Consider the following 17,418-nt stretch of genomic DNA (forward strand, 5'->3'; position numbering starts at 1 on the left):
CCCCGGCCCGGCCCCGCACTGGCCCCAGCCAAAGAGGCCCCGGCCGAGCCCTCCCGATTTTCCCGGACATGTCCGGGAAAATCCGGGCGTATGGTAACCCTACAGGAATTAAGGTGCTATATAAATGGTAGCCAAAGCCATAAGAGTAGAAAGGAAGCGACTCGCGTAGCACATTTAACAATCAGCAACATTTTCGTCTCAGAGCAGCTCTGCTGTACAGAGTGCTATCCCTTTAAGGAGCAGCCGAAGGCTGAGTGAGCTGTCATGTCATGTGTAGGTGCCGTTACCGAGCTGGTGCCTGGGAACCAGGAAGCAACTACACCATCTAGTGTCACAATCGTTGCAAGTGGGGAAATAAAGCGCCTAACACGAGAGGCTGATTCGATTTGGAAGCAGTTTGCTGAGGTGTTGGCAACAAAGGTGAGGCCTGAGGATCCGGGGCTTTAATCGTTGATGGTGCTCCTTTAACTAAGCACCGTGTGTAAAATGTGCACACATTTTCAACTTTGCAAATACCGCTAACCTCAAGAGAGGGAGTCAGGAGGGGAGGATGTTTCCTTCTCTCCTCTATGCCCACTTCCAGTCTCTCCTCTCCCAGTATTTTCTCTCTGGGTCTCTGGTTCCCCTTGCCCTAATCTCCTCAGTGCTGCCTCCCTATAGACCCGTCAGCATTTGGAAGATATTAAATAGAGAGAGAAACCTGGAGAGACACGTAGGAGTGCACCATTGAACACTGACACTCATTGGAGATACTCCATAGGGGACTGGGTGAAAAATATTGTGTGGGGGAGGGGAGTCTTTCTCCATCCTAAATAGAGACACTTTGCATGTAAGTCTAGCAGCTCAAGCTTCAGGACTTCACCTGCAGTTCTCCCTGCTCCTTGAGATGCTGCTCCGTCTCCAGGAGGGGTGTCACAACTCCGTATGTTTGTTAGGGCAATTCAGACATGGCAGGCTGAACTGATGTCTTCTTTCCATTGCTTTTTTTGTGTGTGTAACTTTTGATATTTTTATTATTTCTGTAAATATTTAGTCCTTCTAAGTTATTAGCCTGAATAATATGTGGTAATGAGTTCCCCAGACTAATTATGCCTTGTATTTTTTTAATTCCTTTGATTGGTTTTAAACTTGCTGCCTTTTAATTGCACTGAGTACTGTAATGTATCTAGATACAGCACAGTGGGTAAAGCAGAAGGTGGTAGCCAGAGCAATGCTTCTTCCAGCTTTTGTCTATTTCACATCATTGTTGTGTAGTTTGTGTTTCTATAAAGTTCCCCACTATCTGGAATGTTAATAATGGAGTCACTGTGTGGTGTTGGTTCCAGTGTTTCAGCCCCTGCCTTCTGGGATGGCTCTCTCCTGCTCACTGAGACTGATATGCCTGCGCGCTTGCTGGCCAGTGAGTCTGAAACAGGCTTCTTTGAGCTCTGCACCAGATGAGGACTGCAGACAGGTGGCAGGGAGGAATGAAGCAACGAGGAAAAGGTGGATGAAGGAGAAAAAGCCTAGACAGGGTTGCAGCTTGCCAGGCCTGGAGTCCTTCTGGGAAGAGAGGTATAGAACTTTTGCAGCATATGTTGTGCGAGCCCAAGGAATCTGCACCTTTTTTGACTGCAGATCAGGTGTTCATAACTGTAATGGAAGAAATTATATCAATAAGAACTAACCACTCACTCTCTGGAGTGGGAAGGGTTCAAGTGGGCACAGATCAGTGTCTAGGGTTCATCTACACAACCAAAGCAGCTAAGTTTAACAAAGACCTTGCCCATGCAAAAAAGAAAGTTATAACGTCAACTACCCTGGCAAGTCCCCAGCATAACCATTTTGCATTTAACACACCACACAGTCACTCCCAGTGATGCAGATGTTCCCACCTTCCGAGGTATAGCACACTGCTGCTATATTTCAACATGTGACTCTGCACTGCTGAAGTGCTAGTGTAGACAGCGAACTCTGGTGCAGCAACTGCACCAAGTGCAATTGGCCCTCCCAGTGTAATCCACTGATGCTTCTGCCTACTCTGTTGACAGCTTGAAGCACTGGCTTCATCACCTGATAAGATGGCTGCATGCCAACCCTAGAGCAGCTCAGACAGCAAGTACTTGCCTCATGTCAGCTGTTCTCAGCTCTCCCTTCTCCTAACCCTCTTGGGGCAGGATAAAGAAACATTGAGATGGTTTCCCTAGAGCACAATCTGACAAATAATAACAGAACAAGGGAGAAATTAAGAGGCACAGATAGGGGGGAACAAAATCATAGGTACATAAGACTTGCCATATTGGATAAGCCAGAAGTCCATCTAGTTTGCCATCCTGTCTCTCTAACAGTGATCAATACCAGATGTTTCAGACAAAGGTGTAAGAAGCCCAATAAGGGAAAATTATGATATATCTGTCTGTAGAGTAAGATCATGCTAAATCCAGAGAGCAAGTGGTTGGTGTATATCGTGAAATACATTGGTTTATATACTTTTTTCATTCATAGCCTTATTTTTAATGTAATCCTTTTTTGGGGGGAGTCCTCTTAATTGCTCTGCCTCAATAATACCATGTTGCAGAGAGTTTCACAGGTTAATTATGAGCTGTCCGGTAACGTGTAGAATTCTGTTGCCTGAGTGGTTAATCAATGTGTATGAGCAGTTCAGATTTTCCCTTCCAATATGTATAGCAGTGCAACTGACTACACTGTTAAGATGTTTGCCGAAGAGAGGTAACAATAGATGGAAAGATGAGCTGGTGGAAGATACAGGATGGATATCTCAAATGACAAAATCTGATTAATAAGGGTAATATTGGGGGATGGGACAGAAGTGAGACCATTGTCAGAGGGGACAGAGCAATTAGGGCAGTGAGACGAGGTCTGTGAGGTAGGCTGGAGGAAGCCCATGGAGGGTTTTCAAAATAAGGACTGTTAAGAAGGCAACATGATCTCTCTACTCCTTCTCTCTCCCTGACTGTGTAGTAGTAGGATTTTATGTTTGTATTTTGTATAATTCTAAAGAATAATAATGTAGCATGTATTAAATGTGTTGATGTATGATTTGACCATATCCGGCCTGCCAGCCACCCTTTCTGAAAGCAGAAAGGAGTGGCCTAGTGTGCCATTGGTAGACATGCATCAGCCAGAATTTTGTGTCTGAAGCTGATTTCAAGGCAGTAACAGACCTTTTAGGGTCACCACTTTGTTGTAGGTTTAGCATTCTAAAATAAGTAAAAGCGCAGGGGGGTTGACTAGATGACCCCCTGAGGTCTCTTCCAACCCTAATCTTCTATGATTCTATGAATGCAATTATTGGGTTTTTTTTTGCATTGCAATTTGATGTTCCTGTTCAAATGCTCTGTGTAAATTAATCCTGTTTTGTGTGTGAATGAGGAATGTGTGAGTTAGAAGATAAGTGTGAAGGCCATTACTGGACCAGATGTTCTGGGGAGGAATTGAGGATGGACGTAAAGGCGCCCAGAGATTGTAACGCTCCTATTGAAATGTCAGAGGGGGGCAGATTGACAACTCTAAAAATGAGATAGGCACCTATCAATGGGGACAAAATAGCTGTGATCAAAACCAGCATGGGGTAACTCCCTGAGAGACTAATGAAAGAACAAAATAAAAAATGTGAAAAACAATGTAAGAAAACAAGCACTCATCAAACAACAATTGATTACAGCATGACGGTGCAAAACTCATTGGTCTCAATGAAGAAAAATCACTATATAAACAGGGTGTTTTGCCATGAAACTTTGGGTTTGTCCTGCCAAGACTTCCTCGGACCATCGTGTCGCGACCGATAGAACCCAGCTCCTACCTACCTGTGATCAACCTAGCTGGCCACTAGATTGATCCGGACTCTGGACGGTAGCTGTAACATTGACTGGCAGCAGGGAGGAAGTGGGGGGGAGAGAGAGAGAGATTGAATGCATATACTAATTGTATTTCCAATAAATGCGGCGTATTGCCTTTTCCCCTGAAAAAGATCCCGTGTGCTTCTTATAAGCATAACATTTTAAAAGTCTTTTCCCCCAAACACAATATTAGATGACCACTCTGTTCCCCTACCTCACAACCTGGAGTTAGTCCTCATGCTGGGCTCAGGTGGACCTCTCCTGGTCTGTTTGAGAGGAAGCATTTCTTCTGGCACTGTCAACTCAGTGTGACTCAAAATGGTAGCCAGGATCTGCAGGACAACTGGCTTTCACTAGCCAGTGCTATGCAAAAGTCTGGACCAATCCTCTGGGGCGAAGGGGAACAATCATTTAAGGTTCCTTTGCTCAAAGTATAAGTCACCAAAGAGGAATAGTGAAGACGACCACTTGGGATTTAAAATTGGGGCACAGCTGGTTTTACAAGTTTCTGAAGTGTGTGTAAGAATTACCTGCTTTGGCCATGAGGTAACCAGGAATCAATTTATTTAGGTGTGTGGTGCACTGCACCATGCCACTCCATGTGTTACCTGGGCCTGAGATTGGCTGTGTTTGGGAAGCAGGTGATTCTTGGGTTTACAGCTGTCTTGTGCTTTTCAGGCTAACCAATGTGGCAACTCCATTGTGGAGATTCCCCTATGAAGAACAGCTGAAGGTAAGATGTGCTCACAAGGAGTTTCCTCCACCAACCATTCCCTCCCCACCTCCTCCAGGAAACTTCCTTAGAATCTTTCATCCTCTAGTACTGTTCAGATCCCATTTACTTCCAGTTTCATTCTTTTAGAGCAGGGGTTGGGAATGTTTGGCACGCGGCTCGCCAGGGTAAGCACCCTGGCGGGCCGGGCCAGTTTATTTACCTGCTGACGCGGCAGGTTCGGCCGATCGCAGCCCCCACTCGCCGCGATTCGCTGTCCCGGGCCAATGGGGGCGGCAAGAAGCGGTGCGGGCGAGGGATGTGCCGGCCGCGGCTTCCCTGGGTGCTTACCCTGGCGAGCCGCGTGCCAAATGTTGTCTACCCCTGTTTTAGAGTAACCTCATAGATAGATTTATACTATATTAACTGGATAGAAGTATATGCGTGTACTACTTCCTCTACTAGATGGAATCAGAACCAGTGTGTTATAGGCCCTATGGTGTTATATTGAGACTCTCCATTAGCTCAAGTGGTAGAGGCCTGTGCTTTAAGAACATGAGGATCCAGGTTCTCTCCCTGCTGTTGCTGTGAAGCTCTGAGTGGCCAGGGAGTATAACTTAAGGACAAGTATGAAGCTCTTATAGGGCTGTGGCTTGGTTACAGTATTTTCTCCAGCTCAGTGGGGTGCACTCTCTCTCCAGTTGTGATGAGCAAGCTTCCTCCAGTGTAAATGTTAGTGCCTTGGAACTTTTCTGCAGGTGAAGTCTGAGAGTCAGAAGAAGGTGTTGCAGACACTGGCTTCTTGTCTGAGGGAGCTTGGTACAGACAAACTGGAAATCACACAAAGGCCAGATGGGCTTTGCTGTCCCCTCCATTCTGTTGTCCCCTCTGAGTACTGGAGAGAAATCTTTCATGGGAATGTCAGGAGAGGTAAGCCCTGACAAATCTCTTCCCCTGCTTCTGCTGAGTGCCATGGTGGGGAAAACTGCTACGCACTCAGAACAACCACAGTGAGTCCAGCTCCTGCCAAACTGTCTACTCTACATCTAATGAGAGCCCTGGGCTGTGAGGCAGTTCTACCCACTAGAAACCCCTGCCCTGGATCCAACCCAGCCTCCTGTGTGCATCCACTGGCTATAGCCCATGAAAAGCTCCAATCATCACCCCCATCACTCCACCATCTTAAGTATCCCAGGGATCCCAGTCCCCAATAAACCTCCTGCCCTGTATTCACAGAGCACGACTGGAAAAGAGGGGGTGGCTAAACTGCTCCCCTGGCAAACACTCTGGGGTCTAGGTACTTACACACCCTTCCATGGTATACTCTTTGACAGTCATGTGCTACGTCTCATGCTGCTAATAAAATGCCTAGAATTGATTCCCATCCCCCATCATTTCCTGCTTCCTGGCTTTACCCTTTCCTCTTCTCTCCCCCAGCCCGTCATTAATGGCTACCGAAACAAATCCACATTTTCTGTGAACAAAGGACCTGATGGGAACCCGAAAACTGTGGGGCTCTATGTGGGAACTGGCAGAGGTCAGTGCACGACAAAGCACAACGCTGAAAGCTACTTAGATCATACTGGTTCATAGGCATAGTCACGGCCTTCTACTTTGGATCTAATCGTGTAGCAAGGTCCCTGAATTCTGCGTAACTTTGGTGGAAATGTTAGCAGTTCTGTGGTGGCTATGGATAAATTGGAAAAAAAATAGGTTTCTAATAAATTTGGAAGTAAACACCACAATCAAGATAGTAGCCCCTGTTCTTTCTGTTTATATTGTTATACTGATTTTATGCTGAGCCCACATTTTCAGCTCTGCAGATGTGTGTATTGACTAAGGCTAACCATGTTACAGAAGCACATCAAGGGGGAAGTTGGAGGTTTTGGCAGTTGGGTAGGTGGCAGTTGTGGCTTGGGCACCTGAGCAGTCATGGGAGACCATTTGGGATTGTGGGATGAGCACATTAGATGGCTCTTCCTTCTAAAAGTTTTTGGTAGTAAAATCATTAGCAACATTGACATTTAAATTGTCATATTTGGCCATGATTAACACTTCATAAATTGAATGGTCCAGTTCATACCTGTCTGAGATGTTGTTTCCAGCTGTCTGCAGGCTCAGGAAGGCACTGATGTTTTGTTTGTACCCAGGGCTTCTCTATGTGGTGGGGTAATGCGCCCTATGAGGGTATGATTTCTAAAGCACACTAGTGTGTTGGTGCATTAATTGGTTTGTGTAGACCCTGCTGGTGAGCACTAATGGATCCCTATTAGACTGCTGAGCTGGAATTGATATTGCAAACTAGACACAATCAACTCCGGTTTGAATAAGGACTGGGAATGGCTGAGCCATTACAAACATTGAATCTATCTCCCCTTGTAAGTATTCTCACACTTCTTATCAAACTGTCTGTACTGGGCTAGCTTGATTATCACTTCAAAAGTTTTTTTTTTTTTTCTCTTAATTAATTGGCCTCTCAGAGTTGGTAAGACAACTCCCACCTGTTTATGCTCTCTGTATGTGTGTATATATATCTCCTCAATATATGTTCCATTCTATATGCATCCGAAGAAGTGGGCTGTAGTCCACAAAAGCTTATGCTCTAATAAATTTGTTAGTCTCTAAGGTGCCACAAGTACTACTGTTCTTCTTTTAATGGATCCCTAGTGTGCTTTAAACCTAGTACTGTCCCAAACATCATTAGGAACAGCACTAAATTAAAGCATACTAAGGAACCTTTAATACACACCAGCAGGGTCTACATCAAACAATTAATGCACAACACGTTAGTGTGCTTCAGAAATCACACCCTTGTAGGGTGCATTACTCCACCGTGTAGACTAGCCCTCAGTTCAAGTTTTTAAGCTTTTCTTTGTAACTATGAGAACTAGCCACAATTTTTTTTAACAGAAAACTTAAATTCCAGATCAAAATTCTGTGGCAAGGGGTGAATTCCATGGCAAAGTTCACAGCCATGGAATATAGGGGGCCCTGGATATAGCCAAAAACCAGAGTTCTGAGGTAGCTTAGATGCAAGTGGATCATGGGTGAGAGGCTAGATTAAAGAGGGAGCACAGCCTCAGCCAACCAAACCCAGTCTATTTTCCTTTATATTTTCAGCCCTTTTCTAGCAATGGTGCCATGCTACACATGTGCCTGATGCAGACTCATGCACTGGGGGCAGTGATCGTGAGCATTTTCATTTGGAAATAAATCTCATGGGTTCATTTGGCTTTGCCTTCTGATTGCTGAACTACAGGGTTTGGTCATCCCACTATAAGCCTGTCTGAGCAATGCCATGTCAGTCTAAACTGTGTCACCGCTCTGGGCCCATTCCATTACTTCCCAGTTAGCAGAAGCAGAGTGAATTGGTTTTGATAGCTATTATTAAAAACATCTTGCTCAAAGGAAGCAGTTGCATTAAAATGGATTTAAAGAAGCTGTCAGAGCATTAAACATTTCTTGCAAAATACTGAAATTACATAATTGGGCAAGGACAAACCTGATACTTCGTGGAGGCTGCCTTAGACCCTGACTCAAATTAGATGGAGTAGGGGGAATTGAGACACAAGTGTGTCTGTTATTCCAGTGTAGTGGAGTTCCCAGAGATCTAGGGATAGACCTTCCTATCTATCTACTGTGCAGTACCTGGCATTAGTACAACGATTTACTATTCCCTGTTTCAGGGTACTGTTACAAGACCACAATGAGAGATTAAACACCCATCTGTCTTTCCACAGCAAGGAATATTGTCTGTGTGCGAGCCAACCACCTGGAAAACATACCCGAAAAACACAAACAAGTGGCCCAGGTAATAAAGAGCATGTGTGCATGTAGACAGAGTAAAGAAAGGACGTGACAATGTTTATTTGGTAGGAAACGCTATAGTTGAGATTACGCTGAGTTTTCACGATAAATCCATATTCACATGCTTTGTAACATACTGAAAATTGTCCAAGCTCGGTCCTGACTAAAAAGTAAATATTTCTGAAAACTGAGTGCAGTTAATTTGGCCATTCTTGCACATGCATTGAATCCTGGAGCCTTAAAACTGCCCTACGGCTGAATTCCTGTAAAGTCACTCTCTTTCTGCAGGGCAGAGGAAATGTTAAGATTCCAGGACAGTAATGCTCAAATAGCTGAATTTTACAAGTTGAAACTTTCGAAGTGGCTTGTTTTCATTGGGAACTAATCTTCAAGATAGCTTTTTATAGATACATTTAAGTGAAGTTATAAGCAATAGAAAAATTAGTTTTGTACATGTGCAGTGTAAACTTTCTAATAAGGTTAGAATTATGATACTATGTATAGGACTATAGGAATTCTCTTTAATCTAATATCAGTGGTATTCATCTGTACTTTATTTATACTTAGTACTATGAGGAATTTCTTCATCAGTCCCCACTGGATCCCTGCCTCCTGTTTCACCAGGGTGGCCACTGGCGCGAGCTCATAGTACGCACCAATAGCAGTGGACACACCATGGCCATCATCACCTTCCACCCCCAGGATCTCAGTCAGGTGAATATGTTAGTGACAATGACAGCTACCCTCCACCACTGTTCTGAACCCAGGGACATTGCCAGTACCAAGCAATGTGAGTCAAAGTGGTGGCAGTACCAGAACATCTAGTTGATGGGGCTTATAGAAGAAAGGGAATATTGGCAGTATCAATACAAGAACTACTAACCCTGTGGGAGCATATCAAAGATAATATCAAAACTATGCTGCTCATGAGAGTTATAGCAGTGCTGATATCAGAAATCAACCAAATGCCATTTTACAGTAATGCCAGTACAAGGTCTACCATGTTTATGGTAGATATAACCATGGCAGTGCCAGACCTGCTCGTTCATATGAGATAGCTGTGGTGTATAGCTGAGGATAGGTATTATAAAAATCAGCATAACCAGATGGATCTTTTTCTTTTGCTCTTGGCAGGAGGAACTGTGTACTCAGAAAGCATTGCTTAAGGACTTTTTTACTTGTGGGCCTGGAGCAGTCTGCAACCTGACCTCACTCTATTTCCAAGAGAGGTAAATTTTTTCGACATCTGATAAAACTTGCATCGTGTCAGAAAGTGGAGGGAGAGGCAACAGGAATACTGAAAATGAAACTCCACTGCTACCCCCTATTTCTTACCCATATCCTCAAACCTGCAATCCAACTACTCTCCCATCAGGACAATTCTTATGTCTACACTACAAGAGTAGTTCGATTTTACTTAAATCGAATATGTGGAATCGATATTACAAAGTCGAACGTGTGTATCCACACTAAGGACAGTAATTCAACTGTGTGAGTCCACACTAACGGGGCAAGCATCGACATTGGAAGCGGTGCACTGCGGGCAGCTATCCCACAGTTCCCGCAGTCCCCGCTGCCCATTGGAATTCTGGGTCGAGCCCCCAATGCCTGCTGAGGAAAAAAATGTGTCGAGCGTGGTTTTGGGTAACTGTCGTCATCCAACCGTCACTCCCGCCCTCCCTCCCTGAAAGTGCCGGCGGGCAATCAGTTCGCGCACTTTTCTGGTGAGTGACAGCGCGGACGCCACAGCACTGCGAGCATGGAGCCCACTGCGACCATCACTGCAGTTATGGCCATTGTCAACACCTCGCACCTTATCATCCACCTTTTCCAGAGGCAGATGCTGAGAAATCGGGCGAGGAGGCTACAGCAGCGCGGTGAGGACATGAAGTCTGAGAGTGGCACAGACCTGTCACAAAGCACGGGACCCCGCGCCGTGGACATCATGGTGGCAATGGGTCATGTTGATGCTGTGGAACAGCGATTCTGGGCACGGGAAACAAGCACGGACTGGTGGGACCGCATAGTGCTGCAGGTCTGGGATGAATCACAGTGGCTGCGAAACTTTCGCATGCGGAAGGGAACTTTCATGGAACTTTGTGAGTTGCTGTCTCCTGCCCTGAAGCGCAAGGACACCCGGATGCGAGCAGCCCTGACTGTCCAGAAGCGAGTGGCCATAGCCCTCTGGAAGCTTGCAACGCCAGACAGCTACCGGTCAGTCGCAAACCACTTTGGTGTGGGCAAATCTACCATGGGGGTTATTGTGATGCAAGTAGCCAACGCAATCGTTGAGGTACTGCTGTCAAAGGTAGTGACCCTGGGAAACGTGGAGGTCATCATAGATGGCTTCGCCGCGATGGGATTCCCAAACTGCGGTGGGGCTATAGATGGAACTCACATCCCTATCCTGGGACCGGACCACCAGGCCAGCCAGTACATTAACCGAAAGGGCTACTTTTCAATGATGCTGCAAGCACTGGTGGACCATAGGGGACGTTTTACAAACATCAACGTCAGATGGCCGGGCAAGGTTCATGACGCTCGTGTTTTCAGGAACTCTGGTCTGTTTAGGCGGCTGCAGGAAGGTATTTACTTCCCGGACCACAAAATAACTGTTGGGGATGTGGAGATGCCTATGGTGATCCTACCCGCTAATGCCGTGGCTCGTGAAGCCCTATACAGGCGCCCTGGACAGTGAAAAAGAACTCTTCAACTATCGTCTGAGCAAGTGCAGAATGGTGGTGGAGTGTGCTTTTGGACATCTCAAGGGGAGATGGAGAAGTTTACTGACTCGCTTGATCTCAGCAAAACCAATGTCCCCATTGTTATTGCAGCTTGCTGTGTGCTCCACAATCTCTGTGAGAGCAAGGGGGAGACCTTTATGGCGGGGTGGGAGGTTGAGGCGAATAGCCTGGCCACTGATTACACCCAGCCAGACAGCCATGAGATTAGAAGAGCCCAGCGGGACGCGCTGTGCATCCGGGAGGCTTTGAAAGCTAGGTTCCTGAGTGAGCAGGGTAACCTGTGACTATTATGTTTGTTTACAGAGAAGCTGAACCTGCCCCTGTTTCTTTACCCAGTGAATGTTCACTATCCTCTCCAATTTCATACCCCGTTCACCCCCTCCCCCCCCCTTCCCTCCCACGTTTAAAAATAAAATCACTGGAAATTTGTTAATTAACACCGTGTTCTTTATTATTGTTTTCGCCGTAAAGTGTTGAAACTGGGACGTAGACTGTTGTGGGGAGCGAGTGTAGTGTAGTGATGCAAAGGACGTTTCTAAACTCGAGGAATGACATGCTCCTGCTTCTAGAGTGGTCCGCGCTGGTGGACTGGTTGTTTCAACGGAGCCTGCCACCCCTCCTGTTCGGGACTCTTTGTGTGGGGGCTATGTGACTTTCTGACAAGGGGAGGACGGTTACAGATCCCCTGCTGCGTGGCTCTGTGATCCAGGATAAGGACCGCTGCATAAGATCTCTAACCGCCCTCCCCCGCCACAAAGTCACATAGCCCCCCCCCTCGTGTCTGTACCCTAGTAAAGGTGACTGTCCTGTCCAATTACCAACCCCCTTCCCCCCCTTCAAACAGACTGTCCTCTAAAAAAAACATGATGGAAACAGTAATTAACAGAAACGTATTATTTATTAGCAACTACACAGTTAGGGGATGAAACTGGGATGGGGGCTTGGGTGAGGCGGGAAGGAAAGGACTTATCAAATTTTGGGGAATGACAGCCTTCTGGTACTTGAGCAGTCTGGAGGGGTGGAGTGACAGTTTTCACAGACTCTGCCGCCCCTCCTTCTTGGTACTTTGGGTGAGGGGGTATAGGACTTTGTGGCGGGGGAGGGTGGTTACAGATAGACTGCAGCGGGGCTCTGTCCTCCTGCCTCCGGTCCTGCAGAACATCCACAAGGTGCCGGAGCGTGTCCGTTTGCTCCCTCATTAGTCCAAGCAGCATTTGAGTTGCCTGCTGGTCTTCCTGCCGCCACCTCTCCTCCCGTTCGCCGTGTGCTCGCTGGTATTGCGACATGTTCTCCCTCCACTGGGTCTGCTGGGTTGCCTCGGCTCGGGAGCAGCCCATAAGTTCTGAGAACATGTCGTCCCGTGTCCTTTTCTTTCTCCGCCTAATCTGCGCCAGCCTCTGCGAGGGGGATGCCAGGGTAAGTCGGGAGACAGTCGCAGCTGTGGGATGGGAAAAAGGGAGTGAATTCCTCAGACAGATAAATTTTTTGGTGAACAAAGAACATAGTCTTTCTCTGTGAACAAGACCATGCACAGCACCTATCACATGCACACTCAGGACAAGGTCGAATTTTTGACCTTCGCATTCAGTGCCTGGGGTCTTGCAGTGCCGATCAGACAAGCGCGGCCGGACAGCTGAATTTGGGTAGCAGGCTGACATGGTAAGCCGTAGACTTGTGGCAGCTTAAAACTTTAATAATAGCACTGCCCTACTTTCATGTTCAAAGCAATGCTCCTAGCGTTGGCCAGTTCCTGCTGCCAGCAATCCGGCAAGCATGAACTCTGCCCCTGTCTCACCCCCTCGCGGCTGTCCCCGGAAAAGATCCCCGTATGCTGCCCCTCTCCCACCTCCACCGCATGGCTGTAAGCCGCCGGTTACAGTTCTGTAAAGGAACAGGCAAGCAGTCCCAATACTAACGTTCCCCTAATTCAAAGCAGGTCACCATGAACGACATCACTCTGATGAGGATTTCAGAGAGTGACAAAGAACGCATGCTTCATGAAAGCCTGCAAAGACCAGGGCCGTATACTGCCATGCTCTGCAAGGCAATGATCCTGGAGTACTTGCTGCTAACCTGGCGCTGGAACATTTCCTACTACGGAGGACACAACAAGGCCGCTCTCCCAAGGAACCTCATGCAAAGGCTTTCCAATTACCTCCAGGAGAGCTTCATGGAGATGTCCCATGAGGATTTGAGCTCTATCCCCGGACATATAGACCGAATTTTACTGTAGCTGCACTGGCAAGGACTAAACAGTAGTGTGCCTAGGGCAAACCAATCATGATAAACCGGACATTGTTAGATTTTTTTTGGCAGTAGTTGCACTGCCAAAGACTAAAACTTTAAGCACCTAGGGCAAAGTAATCATGAAAAACTCACTGTTAATATTAATGTTCTGTTCAAAATAAATCTTTACATGTTTATAACACTTACCGACTGATCCTTCCCCTGATTCTGGGTCCGGGTTAACGCCTGGGGACAGTTGGTAGGGGATCTCGGTGAGGGTGATGAAGAGATCCTGGCTGTCTGGGAAATCAGCGTTGTAAGTGCTGTCAACTGCCTTGTCCTCCTCATCTCCTTCCTCATCTTCCCCGTCCGCTAACATCTCCGAGGAAGTGGGCGTCGACAATATCCCATCCTCAGAGTTCATGGTCAGTGATGGGGTAGTGGTGGCGGCCGCACCTAGGATGGAATGCAGTGCCTCGTAGAAACGGCATGTCTGGGGCTGGGATCCGGAGCGTCCGTTTGCCTCTTTGGTCTTCTGGTACCCTTGTGTCAGCTCCTTGATTTTCACGCGGCACTGCGTTGCATCCTGGCTGTATCCTCTCTCTGTCATGGCTTTTGAGATCTTCTCGTAGATCTTTGCATTCCGTCTTTTCGATTGCAGCTCCGAAAGCATGGACTCATCGTCCCACACAGCGATCAGATCCAAGACTTCCCGATCAGTCCATGCTGGGGCCCTCTTTCTATTCTGAGATTGCATGGCCATCTCTGCTGGAGAGCTCTGCATCGTTGCCAGTGCTGCTGAGCTCGCCACGATGTCCAACCAGGAAATGAGATTCAAACTGCCCAGACAGGAAAGGAATTCAAATTTTCCCGGGGCTTTTCCTGTTTGGCTGGTCAGAGCATCCGAGCTCGGACTGCTGTCCAGAGCGTCAACAGAGTGGTGCACTGTGGTATAGCTCCTGGAGCTATTAGCATCGATTTCCATCCACACCTACCCTAATTCGACATGGCCATGTCGAATTTAGCGCTACTCCCCTCGTTGGGGAGGAGTACAGAAGTCGAATTTAAGAGACCTCTATGTCGAACTAAATAGCTTTGTTGTGTGGACGGGTGCAGAGTTAATTTGATTTAACGCTGCTAAATTCGACATAACCTCCTAGTGTAGACCAGGCCCTAGAGACTGACAAATAATAGTGATATTTGTTTCGGCAGCCCTTCTACAGACACCATTTTAGGATGGCTATGTCTTCATTTAAGTATTTCAAAGCACTCTGGAAACATTAATACATTATGCTTTGCAAAACTCCTAAGAAGCAGGTAAATAAATATTTTTACCCCTGTTTTACAGATTGGGAAACCAAAGAACAAAGCTGAAGTGACTTTCCAAGATTACAAATAGAAGACCTCACGCCCAGTCTTCTGTTTTGACCACAATAATTAATTCCAGATTTTGAAAGTGACAGAATTTTTGTAAATGATCACTTCAACTTGCTGAAGGGTTCACAGAAAATAATAACTCAAAGGTGGTGCTTTAGATTAGAGAAGAAATCAGTCAGAGAATTGCTATAGATGGAGATTTGTTCTAGATCAATGGATGTTGGGGGGTGAGAGGTTTGTTCTCCCTGTATTTTAACACTGTACTAAAAGGAAGTGAAATAAACTGGCTCTTTGTTGAAAATCCTGTTCTCTAATGGATTCTCTTCTTATATCCCCTTCAAGCATCATGACTCGAAGTTCCCACCAGCAATCCCCCTATCAGCTCCTCTATGGAGAACCATACATCTTTGAGGAGGTCCTGGGCTTGAAGTTCCGCATCTCTCCAGATGCCTTTTTCCAAATCAACACAGCTGGGGCAGAAGTTCTGTACCAGACAGTTGGGAAATTAAGCCGGGCTGATAAGAACACTGTCCTTCTTGATGTCTGCTGTGGAACTGGTGAGAACTGACAATGCAGTGGGGTCGACACAATTCTGTGTTTGACAAGGGCACATTTTTATTTTGGGTGTGAAGCATGTGGTCTCTCCAGAATTTAACCACTCCCTTGCTCCCTATTTCTTCATCTTAAAACCTTGAATTTCTTTCCCTTTCTCTTTCTCTTTTTTTCCAGGTGCCATTGGTCTCTCTCTGGCTCACCAAGCATCTAAGGTTGTTGGTGTCGAGGTGGTGGAGCAGGCTGTAGAGGATGCCAGATGGAATGCAGCATTCAATGGTGTGAGGAAGGAGTTTAAAATCCATTGCTGCAAAATACAAAGTATCTCCTAAGTGGAGGGCTCCTAATAGTCCCAAGATGGGCTGCAGATGTTCCAGTAAAAGGGAGAAGCTTCATGCTATAACCACCTCACTCCTTCCTTTTCTACTTCACAACAGTGCTCCTCCCCCCTTTCTATTAACTCTGTGACGAAAGGGGCATGAAATGGTCTTGGTGGCTAAAGAGAATGGAGGTTGATGAGAGAATGGCTGTGGGAATGGCAGTGGAGGACTATCTAGACTTGATGTCAGGTCCCAGTGCCTTTTCTACCTCCACATTATAAAATGGGCAAAGGTTAACATGTGCTCTGACCCACACGCCCAGATGAGCATGCCATCTTGGGTTCCACACGCACCTCAGGGCTAGATGACGGGGGGGTATGGGCAAGAACTTGCGGCTCCCCGCATGGGAAGTCAGCAATGTAGACTTACCTTTAGATGAAAATTGGGGGAATGTGGCAAGGGAAGGAGATGATCTGGGAGGGTGCAGGCAGGGAAAATCCATAAGATGTTCTATGTTGACATGGAAAGCATCCCTATGCCAGGTATGCATTTCTCAGGGAGACACACTCTTGGGATGAGAGACCCTGAGGTTTGCTCTGCCTGAGGGGTACTCTCTCTTCATCTTCCAGTTGGGTTGATTCTCTGCCTGCAGGGAGCATTTGGGTGAATGATTTTTCTGCACAGGGATCTCAAACTGTGAGTTTCACAGTGGAAAGGCGGAGACGGTGTTACCGCAGTTCCTGATGTCGCGAGAGGATGACCGGCTCCTTGTTGCAGTGGTAAACCCATCCCGGGCTGGACTCCGTAAGAGAACGTATTTTTTCTTTTTAAGACCTGACAATATCTCTCTTGTTTTGAAGGGAAAAAATACAGAAAAGAAAAAAAACTTTAAATGGAAACGTAAGAAATGTCATATTGTCATAGCCCATTTAGTTCAGCATGCTGGCATCAAAATGGCCAACACCAGCTGTTTCAGAGGAAAGTGCAAGAAACTCTGCAGTAGACACTTACAGAATAACCTTGGCCTCAATTATGTGTTGTGGCAATGAGTTCTACAGGCTAACTGTGTATGAAAGAGTATTTCCTTTAATTGGATTAAAATATGATGCCTTTCAATTTCATTGAATGTCCCTCTTGCTATAGTTTTGAGAGAGATTGAGTTAGGGTTACCATATTTCAGCAAGCAAAAAAGAGGACGGGAGGAGCCCCGCCCCTGTCCTGCCCTAGCCCCGCCCCTGCCCCTCCCACTTCCCGGCCCCCTCAGAACCCCCAACCCTCCCCCCGCTCCTTCTCCCCTGACTGACCCCTCCTGGGACCCCTGCCCCTAACTGCCCCCCAGGACTCTACCCCCTACCTAAGCCTCCCTGCCTCTTGTCCCCTGACTGCCCCCTCCTGAGACCCTCCCCCCATCCTAACTGGCCCCCTAGGACCCTACCCCCTACCGGTGTCCCTTGACTGCCCCAAGCCTTATCCACACCCCCAGACAGACCCCTGGGACTCCCACGCCCCATCCAACCACTCCCCATCCCCTGACAGCCCCCCCCAGAACTCCCAACCCATCTAAACCCCTCTGCTCCCTGTCCCCTGACTGCTCCGATCCCTCTCCTCACCCCTGCCCCCTGACAGCCCCCCCCCAGAACTCCCAACCCCCCTCCCGCTCCTTGTCCCCTGACCACCCCTCCTGGGACCCCTGCTTTTAACTGCCCTCCAGAACCCCACCCCCTACCTAAGCCTCCCTGTTCCTTGTCCCCTAACTGCCCCCTCCTGAGACCCCCCACCCTAACTGCCCCCCCCGGACCCTACCCCCTACCTGTACCCTGACTGCCCAAAACCTTATTCAC

The 17,418-nt window shown here is 47.2% G+C and overlaps 1 protein-coding gene across 3 annotated transcripts in view; it reads left to right on the top strand.

The window, feature by feature from the left end:
* The first annotated feature begins 260 nt into the window (after positions 1-260).
* The window catches only part of TRMT2B (tRNA methyltransferase 2 homolog B), a 26,818-nt gene continuing 9,660 nt past the window's right edge, over positions 261-17,418 (top strand). For 2 of the 3 annotated variants that reach the window (XR_004647103.1, XM_034781565.1), the window contains exons 1-11: positions 262-420; positions 1,326-1,554; positions 4,518-4,572; positions 5,310-5,441; positions 5,989-6,088; positions 8,292-8,362; positions 8,926-9,072; positions 9,493-9,587; positions 15,048-15,262; positions 15,435-15,536; positions 16,262-16,381. Coding sequence is in view for 1 of the 3 variants with exons in the window: in XM_034781565.1 (XP_034637456.1) it covers positions 1,349-1,554; positions 4,518-4,572; positions 5,310-5,441; positions 5,989-6,088; positions 8,292-8,362; positions 8,926-9,072; positions 9,493-9,587; positions 15,048-15,262; positions 15,435-15,536; positions 16,262-16,381 (1,243 nt within the window). In the remaining 2 variants the exon portion in view is untranslated. Of the gene's footprint in view, positions 421-1,325; positions 1,555-4,517; positions 4,573-5,309; positions 5,442-5,988; positions 6,089-8,291; positions 8,363-8,925; positions 9,073-9,492; positions 9,588-15,047; positions 15,263-15,434; positions 15,539-16,261; positions 16,382-17,418 lie in introns of all 3 variants that reach the window. The other variant, XR_004647104.1, reaches the window with a different exon arrangement.

Source organism: Trachemys scripta, chromosome 9 (assembly GCF_013100865.1).
Source record: "Trachemys scripta elegans isolate TJP31775 chromosome 9, CAS_Tse_1.0, whole genome shotgun sequence".
Lineage (NCBI taxonomy): Eukaryota > Metazoa > Chordata > Testudines > Emydidae > Trachemys > Trachemys scripta.